The sequence below is a fragment of the Sinocyclocheilus grahami genome, unplaced genomic scaffold (genome assembly GCF_001515645.1).
Source record: "Sinocyclocheilus grahami isolate Dianchi unplaced genomic scaffold, SAMN03320097.WGS_v1.1 scaffold84.1, whole genome shotgun sequence".
Taxonomy (NCBI): Eukaryota; Metazoa; Chordata; class Actinopteri; order Cypriniformes; family Cyprinidae; genus Sinocyclocheilus; species Sinocyclocheilus grahami.
Window position 1 is genome coordinate 2248164 of NW_015505263.1, and position 18401 is coordinate 2266564.

The 18401-nt window shown below is 34.3% G+C and overlaps 2 protein-coding genes across 3 annotated transcripts in view; both read left to right on the forward strand.

The window, feature by feature from the left end:
* LOC107586603 (consortin-like) overlaps positions 1–8810 on the forward strand; it is a 26253-nt gene extending 17443 nt beyond the window's left edge. For both annotated transcript variants that reach the window (XM_016274048.1, XM_016274047.1), the window contains 3 exons: positions 1889–2424; positions 8049–8190; positions 8276–8810. In XM_016274048.1, coding sequence (XP_016129534.1) covers positions 1889–2424; positions 8049–8190; positions 8276–8484 — 887 coding nt within the window. In that variant the 3' untranslated portion in view covers positions 8485–8810. The remainder of the gene's footprint in view (positions 1–1888; positions 2425–8048; positions 8191–8275) is intronic.
* Positions 8811–11524: 2714 nt separating this feature from the next.
* Positions 11525–17835, forward strand: LOC107586654 (saccharopine dehydrogenase-like oxidoreductase). Its single transcript, XM_016274107.1, has 7 exons — positions 11525–11999; positions 15137–15267; positions 15392–15448; positions 15527–15638; positions 15727–15808; positions 16200–16297; positions 17278–17835. The coding sequence occupies exons 1-6, from the start codon at positions 11777–11779 to the stop codon at positions 16288–16290; spliced, it is 696 nt and encodes a 231-aa protein (XP_016129593.1). The 5' UTR covers positions 11525–11776; the 3' UTR covers positions 16291–16297; positions 17278–17835.
* The last annotated feature ends 566 nt before the right edge of the window (positions 17836–18401 follow it).

Below are 18401 nucleotides of genomic sequence, written 5' to 3' on the forward strand. Positions count from 1 at the left end.
TATATATATATATTATTATTATTAATTAATTTATTCTTTGTATTTATTAAATACATTAATTATATATTCAATTTAATTAACTTGAAGTTATTCATTCTTTTATTTTTTTACTTCAAAAATGTTAAATATAATTTCTTTAATATCATTTATTTAACTTTCATTTTATTTATTTTATTTACATTTTTATTTATTTATTATTTTAATTAATTTTTTGATAGTTTTATTATTAAATTTGAATTATCTTCAGCTATACAATATTAAATTGCTAAAATGTATATATTTCTCTTAATCGGGTAAAGTCAATATGGTCACCTACTTCCACACTAATTTAAACGTAACATTTGAAGGGGAAACTGAAAAGGAAATATAGTGAAACTGAATGCATCAGTTTCACATAAAACTGCCTAATAAAGGGAGCTGGACCTCCTGGACAGCAGGGCATGATTGACATTCTGGAAAATGAGTGGTAAGCTGTAGGAAGACAGCAGGGGGAGTGTAGTTTTTAGAAACTGAGCGTCAGACTGTATCGGCCTGGCACTGGTTGTCATGTGTCTTTCTCTGATCTCTGACAGTGAGCTGTCATCACTTAGATCCTGTCTATGAGCAGCACCACGTGCGTGCGTTTATGGCCACCGAGGGAGCAGAGAACAGTCAACAGTGGAGTCCTGCATTATTGATCCACAGGGCTTCAGACAGCAGGGCCACGATGCATCAATAGTGACTGATCGTCTGCCATCGATCTGTTCTGTTGTACACAAGGGTCTGATGGTCAAATGACCACGCGGTCATTCAATGCAAAGAAATCAGACATAGTACACCATACTATTCATGCTATTTTTCCAGCATTTTTCATATTTTTTCTAATTTATTATTAGAATATTTATTACATTTTTTTTGCTTTTTTATTTAAAAATAAAGTAATTGCATTTAAATAAAACTTATATATTATAAAGCATTATATATACAGTGGGTACGGAAAGTATTCAGACCCCCTTAAATGTTTCACTCTTTGTTATATTACAGCCATTTGCTAAAATCATTTAAGTTAATTTTTTTTCCTCATTAATGTACACACAGCACCCCATATTGACAGAAAAACACAGAATTGTTGACATTTTTGCAGATTTATTAAAAAAAAAAAACTGAAATATCACATGGTCCTAAGTATTCAGACCCTTTGCTCAGTATTTAGTAGAAGCACCCTTTTGATCGAATACAGCCATGAGTCTTTTTGGGAAAGATGCAACAAGTTTGTCACACCCACTGTATATATATATATATATATATATATATATAAATAAAACTATATATATATATATAAATTTAAAATGTAAGGTTTCTTTAAATAGTTTTCATTTTTATAATACGTAATTAATAATTATTATGTATTATATATTAGTTAATATAAAAATGAACTTTTTAATTGTTTTATTAAAATGAAAAATATATATTAAACAAAAATATTTTTAACAGTATTCACAATTAATATTAACAATAATTATTGCAAATATTAAACCTAAAATAAAATGTATTTTCTTATTCAAATTAAATATTTGTAATAAAATAATATTTTTTTTCCTGATTTGAGACATTTGTACACTTATTTATATCATTAAGTACCTTACAATTGTATTAATTTGTCAATCTTAATTTAATTCAAAAATATTGAATTAATAAAAATGATAAATAACCATATATTTGCAAGATGATAACGTGATGCTGCTTGCTGAAGTAAATATAGTAAAGTGACAGTATTGTTAAATGTTTTGTTATAAACGTTTCACGTTTAACAAAAAGCCTTTTGCAGTATGCTAGTATTCCATTTCAAATAATGAATGAATGTTTCATTCGTTTCATATAAACCGTCTCGTCTCTCAATCTAAAACAGGGAAGGTTATGGAGGATCAGAGTACATCTGAGGCACAACAGGAAGTCATCCAGCATGAAGATTGTAGCAGCACCGCCTCACAATCCCACCAGAGCGAACAGCAGTATGACCCCTCCTCCCCGGCTGTGACGGACAGCTCCTCCTCTCCAGCCTGTGAGGATGCAGGGGCAGAAGAGGAGAGCGCAAGCATGGCAGCTTCCCACAGGGATGCAACACCAGAGCCCCACTCACCAATGGACACCGCTCTACCAGACGACGTGGAGGCCCAGCCGGTGATGGAGGGAACGGGGGACACTGTGGATACGGGGCAGGATGTGGTGGAGTCCGTCCCACACACTAAGCAGGAAGATGGAGGGGAGGTAGAGGAGGCTTTGAAGCTGGAGGAAGGAGGAGCAGATCAGCTGCCTCTGGAGCAGGAAGTTCCCGAGAAAACCGCAGAGTTGGAGCTAGAGGAGAACGGGAACGGGGTGGAGTCGCTGGATATTATGCATGTGTCCATGCTGGATGACATGGCCAAACGCATACAGGTGGAAGAGGTGAGTGACAGATCTTCTCTCAATTTAGTTCAAATGACAAAGAGGCTTACTTGTTGTTTTGTGCTTGGCATGGCTTTGTTTTGAGAATTAGTTTGATTTCTAATCAGATTAGTTTTAAAGGTCTTTCTAATTAGGCCCTTAAGCACTTTGCTGATTCTTAGAGCGGTAACACTTAATATTCTGCATATATTGTGAGTAGTATGCAAATTTGAATGCAACCTATAAATGACTTGAATGTCTGTATTGTAAGTTGGGATAAGGGAAAGTGTATTAATTCACATAAAAAAATAGCATATATCACCCTTTAAAGTGCATTGTTGTGGAACTGTGATAGCATCCAGTGATGTCATAGTGATGTCATCTTGCATCACCGCTACAGCTGCTACAGTCATTGACTTAAAGGAATAGTCCAGGTTAAACAACAATGATGTTGATTTCTAAGACCGAATAGATTGCAAACCTTGTCTATGCAATATTATGAAACCTTATTTCAACCCTGGTAACTTTCACATGTTAAGGTTACCAGAAAGGGAGCCCTCTGTATATCGCTTTCCAACTATAACAATATTCCCAATGCTAAAAGGGCAATTTTGCATCTAATAATATCTTAAAATAAGACCATTTATTTGAATCATTTGTGCAAACATAATTTAAAGAAGTTCAAGCATCACATTTTTGGTTTTAGTAATACAATTTCATGCTTTTATTTAACAAAAGATAATTATATTAATAATAGATTCATATAATTGCAAAATATCCATATTTATGTCCCATCTAGACAATTATTATTATTATTTTTTTTTTAAGTTTACAAAACTGTGGGAGTCAGAATTGTCTGTGATAATCGACAGCATGTCTCTCAATGGTTCTTAAAGTGATAGTTCACTCAAAAATGTGTATTCAGTCATCATTCCAAACCTGTATGAGTTGTTTTCTGCAGAACATAAAATAAAATATTTTGAAGAATGTTGGTAACTAAACCAATGACTTCCATTTTATAGACATATCTTTTATGTTCCACAGAAGAAAGTACGGACAGAAGTGATGACACAATTTAAAGAAGTTCAAGCATCACATTTTTGGTTTTAGTAATACAATTTCATGCTTTTATTTAACAAAAGATAATTATATTAATAATAGATTCATATAATTGCAAAATATCCATATTTATGTCCCATCTAGACAATTATTATTATTATTTTTTTTTTAAGTTTACAAAACTGTGGGAGTCAGAATTGTCTGTGATAATCGACAGCATGTCTCTCAATGGTTCTTAAAGTGATAGTTCACTCAAAAATGTGTATTCAGTCATCATTCCAAACCTGTATGAGTTGTTTTCTGCAGAACATAAAAGAAAATATTTTGAAGAATGTTGGTAACTAAACCAATGACTTCCATTTTATAGACATATCTTTTATGTTCCACAGAAGAAAGTACGGACAGAAGTGATGACAGAAATCATTTTTTGGGTGAACTATCCCTTTAACTTGTAATGAACCTAGAACTCATCATTAGTGAGCATAGAAGCGTGATGTATTTTTGTATTATTTTCTTGGTGTGCTTGGTTTTTTTTAAGCTCAGCTTGTGTGATCTCAGGTCCCGGCTTGGTAATTACCTCTTTTATTTCTTGTAAGTTACTGAGGTAAGAAGGCGTCTGATAAGAGCATAAATAATAGATGTCAGAATCTTAGCAGTGATTGCGAGAGCTGGGTGACCTGAAGGGTGACCTTTCCCCTGAATGTCAGAGCTGAATGAAAACGTAACAGGCAGCCGTGTGTGATGTCATAATGACACTTCCATCCCCCAATGAAACAATCAGCAATAGAATCTGGACCACTGATCTCTGCCAGCACAATACAGGCTTTCATGAAGCCAATATCCTGTGTCTTAAACGCTTTTGTGCCCTGTTCCCAAACATGTGATGTGCTGCTTCTTGGCGGGGGGATCTTGACTTCAGGACTAGTGTATAGCCAGCATCTTGTGTAAGTTAAGTGCTCTCAATATAAAATTACCATTCAAAAGTTTGAGGTCGGCAAGATAAAAAAAAAAAAGTCTCTTATGCTCACCAAGGCTACATTTTGTAATTGTGTAACATTGTTACAGTTTAAAATAACTTTTATATTTGAATACATTTTAAAATGTAATTTATTCCTGTAATGCAAAGCTGAATTATCAGCATCATTCCTCCAGTCTTCAGTGTCACATGATCCTTCAGAAATCAATCTAATATGCTCATCTGCTGCTCAAGAAAAATTTCTTCTTATTATTATCAATGTTGAAAACAGTTGTGCTGCTTAATATTTTTGTGGAACAGTGATACAGTGATTTTTTTCAGAACTCTGATAAATAGAACGTTCAAAAGCATTATGTATTTATTTGAAATAGAAATCTTTTGTGACATTTATAAATGTCCTTACTCCGTTTTTATTAATTTAATGCATCTTTGCAGAAAAAAAGTATTGATATCGTTAAAAAAAAAACTTTCTAGCTGCAGCTGTTAAAGGCATAGTTCACCCCCAAAAAATTAAATTAAATTAAAAATAAAAAAATTGTAGGAAACCTGTATGACTCTCTTTATTGTGTGGAAGACAAAAGAGGATATTTTGAAGAATGTTGTGGCCCCGTTGACTTGAATTGTATGGGCAAAAAACAAATCATTTCTCAGAATAATTTTTTTGTGTGCCAGAATAGAGTTGGGACTCAACAGTGATGGCGTTTATCAGCATACACGTGGATTATGACCTTCAGCCTGCACCGTCAAATCTGTTGAGCTAGTTAAAATGGTTTGACTTTTGAACATTTATCTGAGCATTCCCTTTACTTGGAAAGGTCGACAACATACTGCGGACACATGGTGTGCTTGCAGACTAAGTTGTGCTCAGTACCCAATTTTAATGCTTTTTAACCAGACAGAAGCTACTAACCTGGAAAACCACATTCAAAACGTGTTTGTATTATAACATGCAATACTCATTATTTATCGGTTCATTTGTAGTCGACTTAGTGCCCAGAACAAGTACACAGCACTGCCAGAGAATGATATACCATCAGCACTGTTGAGATCAGTTAAGATGTTCAAGCATATTTAAAAGCATAGTCTGTGAGATTTTTTTTTACGTTTTTGAAATAAGTCTCACGAAGGCTGCATTTATTTGATCAAAACTAAAGTAAAAAGAGTCATATTGTGAAATAATATTACAATATTGTTGTAACTGTTTTCTATTTTAATACATAATAAAATGTAGTTCATTCCAGTGGTCAAAGCTGAATTTTCAGCATCATTACTGCAGTTTTCAGCATCACATGATGCTTGATTTGCTGCTCAAGAAACATTTCTTATTATTAATGTTGAAAACAGTTGTGCTGCTTAATATTTTTGTGGAAACCATGATACATTTTCCCTAATAATTCTTGAATTAAAAGCTCAAAAGAACAGCATTTATTTGTTTTGTTTGTGACAATGTAAATGTCACTTTTGATTGATTATATGTCTTTACTGAATGGAATAATTTTCTTATGAAAAAAACAAAAACGAAGAAAAACTGAACAGGTTTTGGGGGGGGGGGGGATGTTGGGCTTCAGTCTGTCCTGACAAATGTAACTGCTATGATGAAGCAAAAATAGAGAACTATAATTGCAGTGCTTGAAAATGTGTTTTTATTGGGACAGATCTTAGCAAATATGGAAGCTCTCAGGGTGAAATAAGTGGACAGCAAGGGTTTTAGTGAAAAACAATCCTGCTACTCTTTTACAAATGAGAATTCAATAAGATCACAAACTAATCTTATTTTCTTTCCTTTATTGCTTGCTTAGTGACTCTCTAGCTTTTTTTAATTTTAGTTTACCTTTTAGTAATTTTATGTGCTTTTGTAAATTAAATGGTATTGTATATTCGGTTAGATTTTTTTAATTTTATTTTCTGTTTTAGTATATTTAGTACTTCAGCTTAAACGTTTTATTTCATTTTTTTCCATTTCTAATTTGTAAGTTTTAAATTGATTGATATTTTATTTCAGCTTATTTCAGTTCAAATATATTTGTAATTGTTTTACTTCTAGTTTAAGTGAACAATAACGACACTATGCAGCCTCGCTCACGTCATTTATATTCAGATCTCTAGCTTTTTTTAATTTTAGTTTACCTTTTAGTAATTTTATGTGCTTTTGTAAATTAAATTGTATTGTATATTCGGTTAGATTTTTTTAATTTTATTTTCTGTTTTAGTATATTTAGTACTTCAGCTTAAACGTTTTATTTCATTTTTTTCCATTTCTAATTTGTAAGTTTTAAATTGATTGATATTTTATTTCAGCTTATTTCAGTTCAAATATATTTGTAATTGTTTTACTTCTAGTTTAAGTGAACAATAACGACACTATGCAGCCTCGCTCACGTCATTTATATTCAGATTTATTCATGGGATTCAGTATTGATTGGTCAGAGGGCAGCTCTTCAGAATGTCCACTCATTCACAGTGCTGATTGGTCTTTAGCAGTTTGACCTCTCTGTGACCTTTTCCATTCCTCGGTGGCTGGTGATGTAACACGACTGACTCTCTTTCCTGACCGTCTCCAATACTTTCATTCTCATGTACATAATTTATGAAGAGGGGTAAACCCAATTCAGCAGAAGTGCTGGGCAAATGGATTCCAGCTCTTTGCTGAATAGTAAAGAACATGTATAATGTAATTTTTTTAACAGCAGCACTTTTTTAGTATTATAATTTATTTTATTCCATTAAGAATGACTCAGAATTCCATTCAGAATCATTTTTACTCCATTCAGAATATTTAAATAATGAACGATGATTCTGATGTGTGTAAATATTTTTGTATGTAAAGAGAGTACAGCTTGAAATTAAATGTCTCTAAAATGTTTAACGTTTTAATGCATTTTTTTTTTTTTTTTTTTTTTAGTAAAAACATTATTTTCATTATATTTATATTTTTTGTCTGTATAGTTTTTAGAAATTTTTATTTCAGTTGTATTTGAGTTATTTTAGTACATCAGGTTAAACGAAGTGTAAATGAGAACGTTGCCTGGTCCATTTGCTGAATTAAATTAAGTTTAATCGATGTATTTTAATAACCCTGATTTACATAAACTCTTTAAAATATTCTCTTTTTCTCTGTTATATACATTTTAACTAGCAAATAAGTAAATAAAGTACATATTAAATCTTAAATATAAATAAATGTTAAAATTCTGAGATGTAGATCTGCATGTAAGTTAGTAGTTTTTATATTTATTTATTTGTTTATTTGAATATTTATTTATATTGTAGTAAACAAATGAATAAAAACTAAAAAGCAATTCTATAAAAGGTGCTTATTTTATGTAAGTCTGACAATTGGGAATTTTTCTTGTTAAATCTGGGGGGAAAAAAAACAACAATAATAATTTGGTAAAACGCTGTATTTTACATATTGAACCCTACATCCATGCAGCCCAAAAAAAATAAAAAGGCTGGTTCTTACATAAGCAATACATTTCCTGCCCACTCAGCTCATAGTGACATCTAGTGGGTAGAGTATGTTAGTGCAGAACACTTCCTAATTTTTTGGAGACACTATGAGCCTGTGAATCCAGGAATCTTTCTCTAGAACTAGTCCTCTGTCTTTCAGATCACTCCAGCTGCTGGTCTTGTGTCGATCTTGAAGAGACGAGTCTCTCTGGAAGGAGCCAACAGCTCTGTCCCTGCTGCCCCTAAACCCGTCTCTAAACGCAAAGTCCGTTTCCACGAGCCTGACGAGGGCCTGGACCACGGTAAGAAAACTAAAAACTCATTTGTGCAGTATTCAAACTGACCATGTTCTGATTCTACACTGATTTGCTTATATGCAATATGCAGATGAGGTGGGCGGAGACTCCTGGCTGCTCCTCCTCTTGTTGTGCTTGGCTACTGTGGTGATCAGTGTGGGCGGGACTGCGCTCTACTGCACTTTCGGAGACGCCCAATCCAGTGTGTGCACAGACTTCTCCCATAACATGGACTTCTACATCGGACGGGTGCAGAGGGGCATGGATGAGCTCAAACACTGGCTGTCCCCGAGCTCATAGCAGGACGGGACGGCTCGTTTTCTTCTCCGTTTCTTCTTCTCGGTAGCCTCTGTGATCTTTAATGCCGAGATAACCTCATACGTAGGCCTTTGCTGGGTCACGCTGTCACGGATGAAGCCCGTCTGTCGGGTCCTAAAGGGGACGTCCGGCCCCTGGAAGGCACAACAAACCACTTTGGCCAGTTTTTGACTCAAGTAGCCCACTGTTTACTGCCATCAACTGAACCTCATGTGAAGAGACTTCATTTTTAGAGTCTTAAATCGAAATCTTAATACTTGGTTGACAAAGTTTTGTCTTTTATTCATTGGAAAAGTGAATGACCATCATGGTAAGTGAAAAATGTAAGGGGGTCTGAATACTTTCCGTACCCACCGTAATAATGGACATAATCATCTGTAGCCTGGACGTAGCATTTTCCTGTGATGGGCTTGGATGGACTTATGGAAAGATGGTACAGGAAAGCAATACATGTATATTGAAGAATTACGGATATAGATATAGTTATAGATATATAGATAAAGTCAGCAAAGAGGCAAATCTCGGTTATCATAGTTACCCATTTATTAACAGAGGGGGGAAAAATAATTTCCCAGTAGATTCTGCAATATTTTTTATCATTAATAAAAAGTTAAATCACTGAAGATAGTCAATATATTTTCTTTCTTTTTTTAAAATCTGATACTTTACATACAGTTGACAGTGTCATACACCATCCATCAGACTGAATTTCCTTTGTTTTAATTATTATTATTTTATGTAATTATTATTACTGAATTACTTGTATTTACACTTATTTTATTCAGTTTGCTGGTTGGAATAAATGATGATAATTTCATGACTAATAAATATCAAAATTTATCATTTTAAAGTACAAGTAAAACAGCTGTGTGTGTGTGTGTGCGTGTGTGTGTATATATATATATATATATATATGTGTGTGTGTGTTTAGTTATAGTTATAAAATTAAAAGTTTAGATATTTCTTAGTGTATATTTCATATTTTTATATAACAAATATATTTGATAATATTTATATAAATTGCACACAATATATATTATATATAATTTTTTTTTGTAAAACAGCCAAATCTATTAAATATGTCATTTTCCACATAGAAATGAATTGGTAACTATGCTAACCAGGATTAGTTTCCCCCTAAACCAGGCCTACAGTGTATAGTGGGGAGTTTTTAAGATGAAACCGGTACTAGAACGAGAATGTCATGATTTTAATATCATTTGCTCAGGCATGTCTCTTGTTAATAATCTTAACAGTTATTGTAATCATGATTTTTAATTCATTTTCTTTTTGTTATAAAACCATGACCTCCTGTGTTATGTCTTATTTGGTTATTATTGTTATTATAAGTGCATCCTGTGTTTATTCTACCGAATCTGTGTCTTGAACTTCTTCTATGTTTCCTTCTGAAGCACAGTCTTACTATGGTAATGTCAACACAAGTCTGCAGTAAATGAAGTTAAATTAACGTGTAGATTTAACACATAGATGTCAGTTTGCCTGTGCTCTGCTCAAGTGCATGAACGTACTTGGCGAGAACTGTAAAAGTTTATTTTGTGTTGTCTGGCTGGTTCAGATGACTGTTGAATGTCTTTATTGTGTGAGTTTTCAGTATTTATTTAATGCAAAGCAAAGTCTTTTAGAATCACACGTTCTGGTGCATGCACTCTTTTACGGTCTGTACAAAGACAATTTGAGACTTTGGAACTTATATTTGTTTTACTTAGTTTTGATTTTGTGTATATATCATGTGATGATTGCTGTATTTCTTAATCGTATGGTTCAAATCTGTTTAGTTATTGTCTCGGGGGGGAAATTTCTAAAGGAAAATGCAATGAGATGTCTTTTGACCAAAAATGCCTGGTGAATAAATCTTATTGTTGGGATTGAGGAGTCTCATCATTACTCATTATGTTTTGTTATGTATTAAGGACTGAATAAATCATTAAATATATATATATATATATATATATATATAAACATCCATTCATATTTTTTTATTACATTTCTATTTTACATATTGAATATCCTGGCAAAATGTCGCATTACAGAAGAAATTGGGTTGTGAATGTGCTGACTAAATTATTTACCTAACAATTATGTAATTTATATAACATCATATTATGAAATGGTGGATATATTAATATAACAGTGTAAACAACATAAAATATTTAAAAATAGCTCTCTTTCCCCCCGCGACAATATATATATATATATATATATATATATATATATATATATATATATATATATATATATAAACATCCATTCATATTTTTTTATTACATTTCTATTTTACATATTGAATATCCTGGCAAAATGTCGCATTACAGAAGAAATTGGGTTGTGAATGTGCTGACTAAATTATTTACCTAACAATTATGTAATTTATATAACATCATATTATGAAATGGTGGATATATTAATATAACAGTGTAAACAACATAAAATATTTAAAAATACAGTAATAATTAAAATAAGTAAATTGTTGTGATAATACAAATATTTTATTGTGTTCCCAAGAAAGTTATAATAATAATAAATATATGAAAAGTTTCTTTTCAAATACAGATAACCACGTTTTTATTAATTTTCATAAATCGTGTTTTTTTTATTGCTTTGTTTTTATTGTGTTAGTTAGCGGTATTTTTTTTTGTTTGTTATTATTATTTAATCAAAACAACCCAACTGCAGTTTGATTGATATTAACTGGAATGCAGGATACATTTTAAAAAACATGATTAAAACAGAGTTATCTGTTTGTGCAAATTATCTCTTCATATAATTATGTAATTTATCTAACATTAACGATAAAAACCGTGTGTGTGTGTGTGTGTGTGTGTTATGTTGTAACAATACAAACAACATAAATCATATACTGTAATCCCAAGAATCGTTTTATCCCAAAACCGTTCCGCCTACAAACCGCGTAGACCAATCAAAATCGAGCTGACGTGACGTATTTCACGGTTGTGTTCTAGCTGTACTGTCTGCGTATCCTCGACGCAATTCTTCTTTTCTGCGTAATTTTTGTAATTACAACAACTTCTAAATCGATGTACAATTATCTAACGAATCCTCGTCTGGGCATCCATCTTCCTCCGTCATTATCTTATTAATTCCGAGGGTGCGCATACAAAGCTGCACATCGAAGACGCTCTTGAATGAACCTCGACTTGTAGGCGTCAGCGGAAGTTTGTGTCAGGTGTTCGTCGCGCGGATCGCAGTCGGTCTCTTCCAGTCTCAGTCCAGACTCCAGACGAGCAGCAGCGCTATGGCGGCGTTCAGTACCTCATCCAGCAGGCCCTACCACATCGTCATCTTTGGCGCTTCAGGCTTCACGGGGCAGTTCGTGGTGGAGGAGGTGGCCCGCACCGCATCCGAGGGTCCCAAGGGGAGTCTGAAATGGGCCGTAGCCGGCAGGAACAGAGCCAAGCTGGAGAAAGTCGTGGAGCAGGCCGCCGAAGCTCTCAGTGCGTCAAGCCTCCTTCAGTTAAGCTAGATTTGCTTTAATAACCGTCTACGTTTGAATTTAGTGAACTGATATAACCGTCCAATACGCTTTCGCGCCAAAAAAATACCATAGTTTCTGCAAAAATACCATAGTACAGTTATTTTCTTAGCTTTGTAAAATCATCAAAAGTGTTTCAGAAAAGTTCCTGGCTCGTTTCATTCATTGATTGATGATTTCTGTAGTAATATCTGCTGGTCACAACGAGGAACTATGCTATTTTAGACAACTTTTGGTGACTGTGGTATTTGTGTAATGCAATAGATGTTGTAAGACACTAGAAAAAATCATCTGAACTATTACTGAGCTCATATGAGTGCATCATGCATTGATGCCGATGAATGATATGATGTGCGTTGAACTAGTACGACTATGACAAGGTTATCACTGTCAAGTAAAACCGTTACAATTAGTTTAATATGGAAATCAAGTATAAATATTTTAAACTAAATGAAAATTAGAAGTGCTGCCTTGAATGAATAGCAAATACATTTCAGACACAAATGACTTGCTGTAAATTACTAACTGTATTTACAACTGAAATACAAAATGAAACAGTAATATTTAAAATGACAGAAGCACATCAAATGACTAAAATAATTGTAAGTATATATGTTGCATGATCATTTTAATCTTTTCAACAGTTAAAATGCTCTGTTCAGTTGCTTTGACACAATCTGTATTGTTAAAAGCGCTATATAAATAAAGGTGACTTGACTTGACTAAGTCTAAAGAAAAGTTGCATTGTACATTTGACCTCTCGATGCTCAGCAGAGGTCATTCGCAAATTTAGGGATGTGTCCACTCTTCAGAGATATTTACTGATGTTTTGCATCTTTTGAGATAGTTGAGCAGAATGAGTTCTCATCGAAAACATCTGCATTTCAATTGTGTTATGCTTTTAGCAGAGGTACAAAAGGAAGCATCATAGAGTAATAGGAGCAGCAAACTTGAAACTTGGCAATGACTTGGATGTGTTAGAAGGGTTGACCCGACTATATTGGACTGGACTTGACTTTGACCCGCATCATGGCAATCGGTAGTGAACTGTTTTTCTTTAATGCTTGATACTGTTCTGCTTTGCCTAATAAATGCCTTTGTGTGGGACATTGCGTTGTTCAGCTTGTAGGATCATCTACATGCATTTTTTTAAACAATAGGCTCTTTGGTCGTGGTGGTCTTCAGAGACGGTTTAATTAATCCTCAACAGCTGATGGAAAATTATATTCCAGTGACATATTCAATGCCTTTAATCACGCAGCTTTGAATGGATGGGCTCAAGCAGAACATTTGCGCCGAGTTATATTTAGATTTCAGTAAGAATTCATTTAGCCAGACGGGTCACTGAATAAAGATAGGACTGTTTAGGATTCCTTTTAGTGAAAGTTATCTGATCTTAGTGGACAAACTGAATTATTTATGACATGGAGTTTGACCTAGACCGTTTTGCATTTATGCAGTAAATCGTAATCTTGAATAATATATATATATATATATATATATATATATATTATATTATATTAGTGCTAAAATGACTAAAACTGAAAGCAAAATAAAAATAAAAAAAATATTACAAAAGCACATTAAACAAACTAGTTCAGTATCAATGAACAACCCCACATACTTATAATAAGACCGTACAAATGGGAGTGTTAGAGTTTAACAACACTGAACCAGTTAAACTGGACTGAAACTGAACTAGCTGAAACGGTAAACGCATGAGGTTTTAGAAGAATGAGAACATTGACTTATTAAAGGAACACGCCACTATTTTTGAAAATAGGCCCATTTTCCAACTCCCCGAGAGTTAAACAGTTGAGTTTTACCGTTTTCGAATCCATTCAGCCGATATTTTTCCTATTTAAAACTTGACTCTTCTGTAGTTACAGGTGCATCTCAATAAATTAGAATGTCGTGGAAAAGTTCATTTATTTCAGTAATTCAACTCAAATTGTGAAACTCGTATTAAATAAATTCAGTGCACACAGACTGAAGTAGTTTAAGTCTTTGGTTCTTTGAATTGTGATGATTTTGGCTCACATTTAACAAAAACCCACCAATTCACTATCTCAACAAATTAGAATATGGTGACATGCCAATCAGCTAATCAACTCAAAACACCTGCAAAGGTTTCCTGAGCCTTCAAAATGATCTCTCAGTTTGGTTCACTAGGCTACACTATAGTTGAATTACTGAAATAAATGAACTTTTCCACGACATTCTAATTTATTGAGATGCACCTGTATGTGTGTGAAGAGTTTATTTGCAAAAACAGATAACTCGGTATATAAAAAAATTCACAAATCATGTTTTTTTTATTATTTTATCATGTGTTTATTGCGTTTTATTGTTAATTAGCTGTATTTTAGATTAACTGGAATGTACAATGAAAAAAACATGATTGCTGAAAATTGTTAAAAACAGAGTTATCTGTTTTTGCAAATGAACTCTTTATATATATATACAGTGGGTACGGAAAGTATTCAGACCCCCTTAAATTTTTCTCTCTTTGTTATATTGCAGCCATTTGCTAAAATCATTTAAGTTAAATTTTTTTCCTCATTAATGTACACACAGCACCCCATATTGACAGAAAAACACAGAATTGTTGACATTTTTGCAGATTTATTAAAAAAGAAAAACTGAAATATCACATGGTCCTAAGTATTCAGACCCTTTGCTCAGTATTTAGTAGAAGGACCCTTTTGATCTAATACAGCCATGAGTCTTTTTGGGAAAGATGCAACAAGTTTTTCACACCTGGATTTGGGGATCCTCTGCCATTCCTCCTTGCAGATCCTCTCCAGGTCTGTCAGGTTGGATGGTAAACGTTGGTGGACAGCCATTTTTAGGACCCCCCAGAGATGCTCAATTGGGTTTAAGTCTATATATATATAATTATTATTATTTTTTTTCCCATTGGCTAAGCAACAGTTATACAAGAGTAAGATATACAACAATAAGGCATATTGACTTGACTGTCATATTCATTCACATCAAAATCCAATTAAATTTGGCAACTACCTCGACTATAGACTAAAAAAAATTACTGCATTACTATAAAATGACCTGCATTGCCATAAATACTTTGATATGTTTTACATGTACTGACACTCTGTGCATGTTTCTTACAGGTTCAGTATGGGGCGTATGTTGGCATCGGTGGCATTTCCAACATTTTCAAACTTGTCTTCGCTGGATTGATGTTCTTTTTCCTTGTAAAGTTCAGCTTTGGCAGAAATCTCCTCATAAAGGTAAAACATACCGTAGCTTTCACAACATGATACAGTATATTTAATGCAAAAACACTGCATTTAATTTGATGCCTACATTTTAATTTATGGATCTTGTGTAATCAAATATATACTTTGTCTGCAGTTTCCAGAGTTTTTCTCATTCAGCTTCTTCTCCAAAGCAGGTCCAACTAGAAAACAGGTATTATACTCACATCATCATCTAGGCTATCAGCTCTATTTTTTTAGGATCGGTTTCATTTAAATGTGATATCTGCAGATGGAGGGCTCCTCCTTCCGTTTCATCTTTCTTGGAGAGGGTTACACTGAAGGTTCAGACCCTAGTGAGGGTAAACCCAATGGCAAGATCCGCACTCTGGTCAAAGGACCAGGTAACGTATTCAGATCTGCCTCATATTAATGTAGCTACATCAGTGCATATTTCCCATATCCATTATTTTGGTGTGTGGTGTTTTCCAGAGGTAGGATATGTTGCCACACCAATCGCTATGGTTCAAGCGGCTCTTACCATGTTAAACGAATCAGATTCTCTTCCAAACACGTGAGTCCAGCCATATAGGAGGTCAAAACTAAACCGAAATAAACAGTTTGTATTGTTAGTTCACCCAAAGCTGAAAATTCTCACCCTCAAGCTGTTCAAAACCTGGATGAATTTCTTCTGTTGAACACAAATTTTAAGATATTTTGAGGAATGTTGTTAAACAAACAGTTGCCGGTCCCCATTGACTTCCATGGTGTGGAAGAAAATACTATGGAAGGCAATTAGGACCAGCAACTGTATAGTTACCAACATTCTTCTTTTGTGTTCAGCAGAAGAAAGAAACACATACAGGTTTGGAACAGTTTGAGTGATGACAGAATTTTCATTTTTGGGTGATCTGTCCCTTTAAGTGGCATATTCTGAATGTATATTATTGGGTGGTTCTCCACAGTGGCGGGGTTTACACTCCAGGAGCGACGTTCGCCAAGACCACCCTCATCGACCGCCTCAACAAACACGGCATTCAGTTCTCCGTCCTTTAAGTGAGAGATTAAACAGGGATTTGATGCCTACATTTTAATTTATGGATCTTGTGTAATCAAATATATACTTTGTCTGCAGTTTCCAGAGTTTTTCTCATTCAGCTTCTTCTCCAAAGCAGGTCCAACTAGAAAACAGGTATTATACTCACATCATCATCTAGGCTATCAGCTCTATTTTTTTAGGATCGGTTTCATTTAAATGTGATATCTGCAGATGGAGGGCTCCTCCTTCCGTTTCATCTTTCTTGGAGAGGGTTACACTGAAGGTTCAGACCCTAGTGAGGGTAAACCCAATGGCAAGATCCGCACTCTGGTCAAAGGACCAGGTAACGAATTCAGATCTGCCTCATATTAATGTAGCTACATCAGTGCATATTTCCCATATCCATTATTTTGTTGTGTGGTGTTTTCCTGAGGCAGGATATGTTGCCACACCAATCGCTATGGTTCAAGCGGCTCTTACCATGTTAAACGAATCAGATTCTCTTCCAAACACGTGAGTCCAGCCATATAGGAGGTCAAAACTAAACCGAAATAAACAGTTTGTATTGTTAGTTCACCCAAAGCTGAAAATTCTCACCCTCAAGCTGTTCAAAACCTGGATGAATTTCTTCTGTTGAACACAAATTTTAAGATATTTTGAGGAATGTTGTTAAACAAACAGTTGCCAGTCCCCATTGACTTCCATGGTGTGGAAGAAAATACTATGGAAGGCAATTAGGACCAGCAACTGTATAGTTACCAACATTCTTCTTTTGTGTTCAGCAGAAGAAATAAACACATACAGGTTTGGAACAGTTTGAGTGATGACAGAATTTTTTCATTTTTGGGTGATCTGTCACTTTAAGTGGCATATTCTGAATGTATATTATTGGGTGGTTCTCCACAGTGGCGGGGTTTACACTCCAGGAGCGACGTTCGCCAAGACCACCCTCATCGACCGCCTCAACAAACACGGCATTCAGTTCTCCGTCCTTTAAGTGAGAGATTAAACAGGGCTCAACTGGCTTGACTAACATCAGTCTATTCATTTGCTTGAGCATAGAGAAGTCTTGTTGCTATTTAAAGCTTCGCTGTTTTCCGGTTTAGTGTCCTCGCTTGTGCATGGAACACTGGGATGGGGTTGTTAGCATGCACTCTGCTCAAATGGCTGAGAAATTTGCACTACGAGAGTGGAGCAAACACTCTTGAAATCCCTCCATTTGATCACGTTTCAGTTTGAAAATTTGACTTTTTTGTTTTTGCATTGTTTTTATCACTAACAGAAATGCCAATTCTCACAGATGACAGACATCTCTAAAGACATATTTAAAAGCACACCCAGAGTTGAGAGAAATATAGTTTGAGTAAGAAAAAGAACTAGTTTTTGTAATTGTCATGAGTTGTTCTATTTGTGACTCCTGTAACTGTAGCAGAACAGTTTAACTAATACAAGAAATGAGAGAAAAAATGTTTTAGAGACCAATGAATCTGTGAGTTATTTGAAAGATTGCAGAATGTTGTTCTGGTTTGTTTCTAACTAAATAAAGAACATATCAAACTGTATTCTGTGTCTAATATTGTGTAACTGAAATGTAGTTGCATAGTGTATACGGCCTACTTTTATAGTCTGTGAGGTATGTCACGACAATTCATGCAATTTTGCGTTAAAATAATAATTATTGAGGGCTGGGTTGACGATATCGATTTTTCGATCCTAACCAATGCTTATTTTGATGAACCACTGTTTCTTAAATCCCGGACTCGTGAACAAAATTGTATTAAACCTTATTAGTAACACTTCTGAATCGCCATAAGCTTTGTGCTTTCTTACTTTTTACATGAAACAAAGTCTCAGCTTTCAAGTTCTGTCAATGTAATCACAAAAATCTAACAATAAATACCTTTAATGTAGCGTGACATCGCTGTAGCTCCTCAGTTAAGGCAGCACGTGGACAGATCATCTCTACCTCTTTACTACTAGCTATAGCACGAAATTCTGTAGCAAACTGAAACCTTGGACCCCCTCTTCCGGGCAAAAAATTAAATACTAGCCTAGGTTATTGTGTCCACTTCTACTGCAAAAGTTACCTCTGACAATTCCAGCTCTTAAGAGGCCAACACAACAAGCA

Bases quoted from the DNA above. Each gene is read 5' to 3' on its own strand.
- LOC107586654 (XM_016274107.1), top strand. From the start codon at position 11,777: ATGGCGGCGTTCAGTACCTCATCCAGCAGGCCCTACCACATCGTCATC. The intron at 15,268-15,391 runs GTAAAACATACC...CTTTGTCTGCAG, and splicing joins GCAGAAATCTCCTCATAAAG to TTTCCAGAGTTTTTCTCATT. The intron at 15,639-15,726 runs GTAACGTATTCA...GGTGTTTTCCAG, and splicing joins CACTCTGGTCAAAGGACCAG to AGGTAGGATATGTTGCCACA.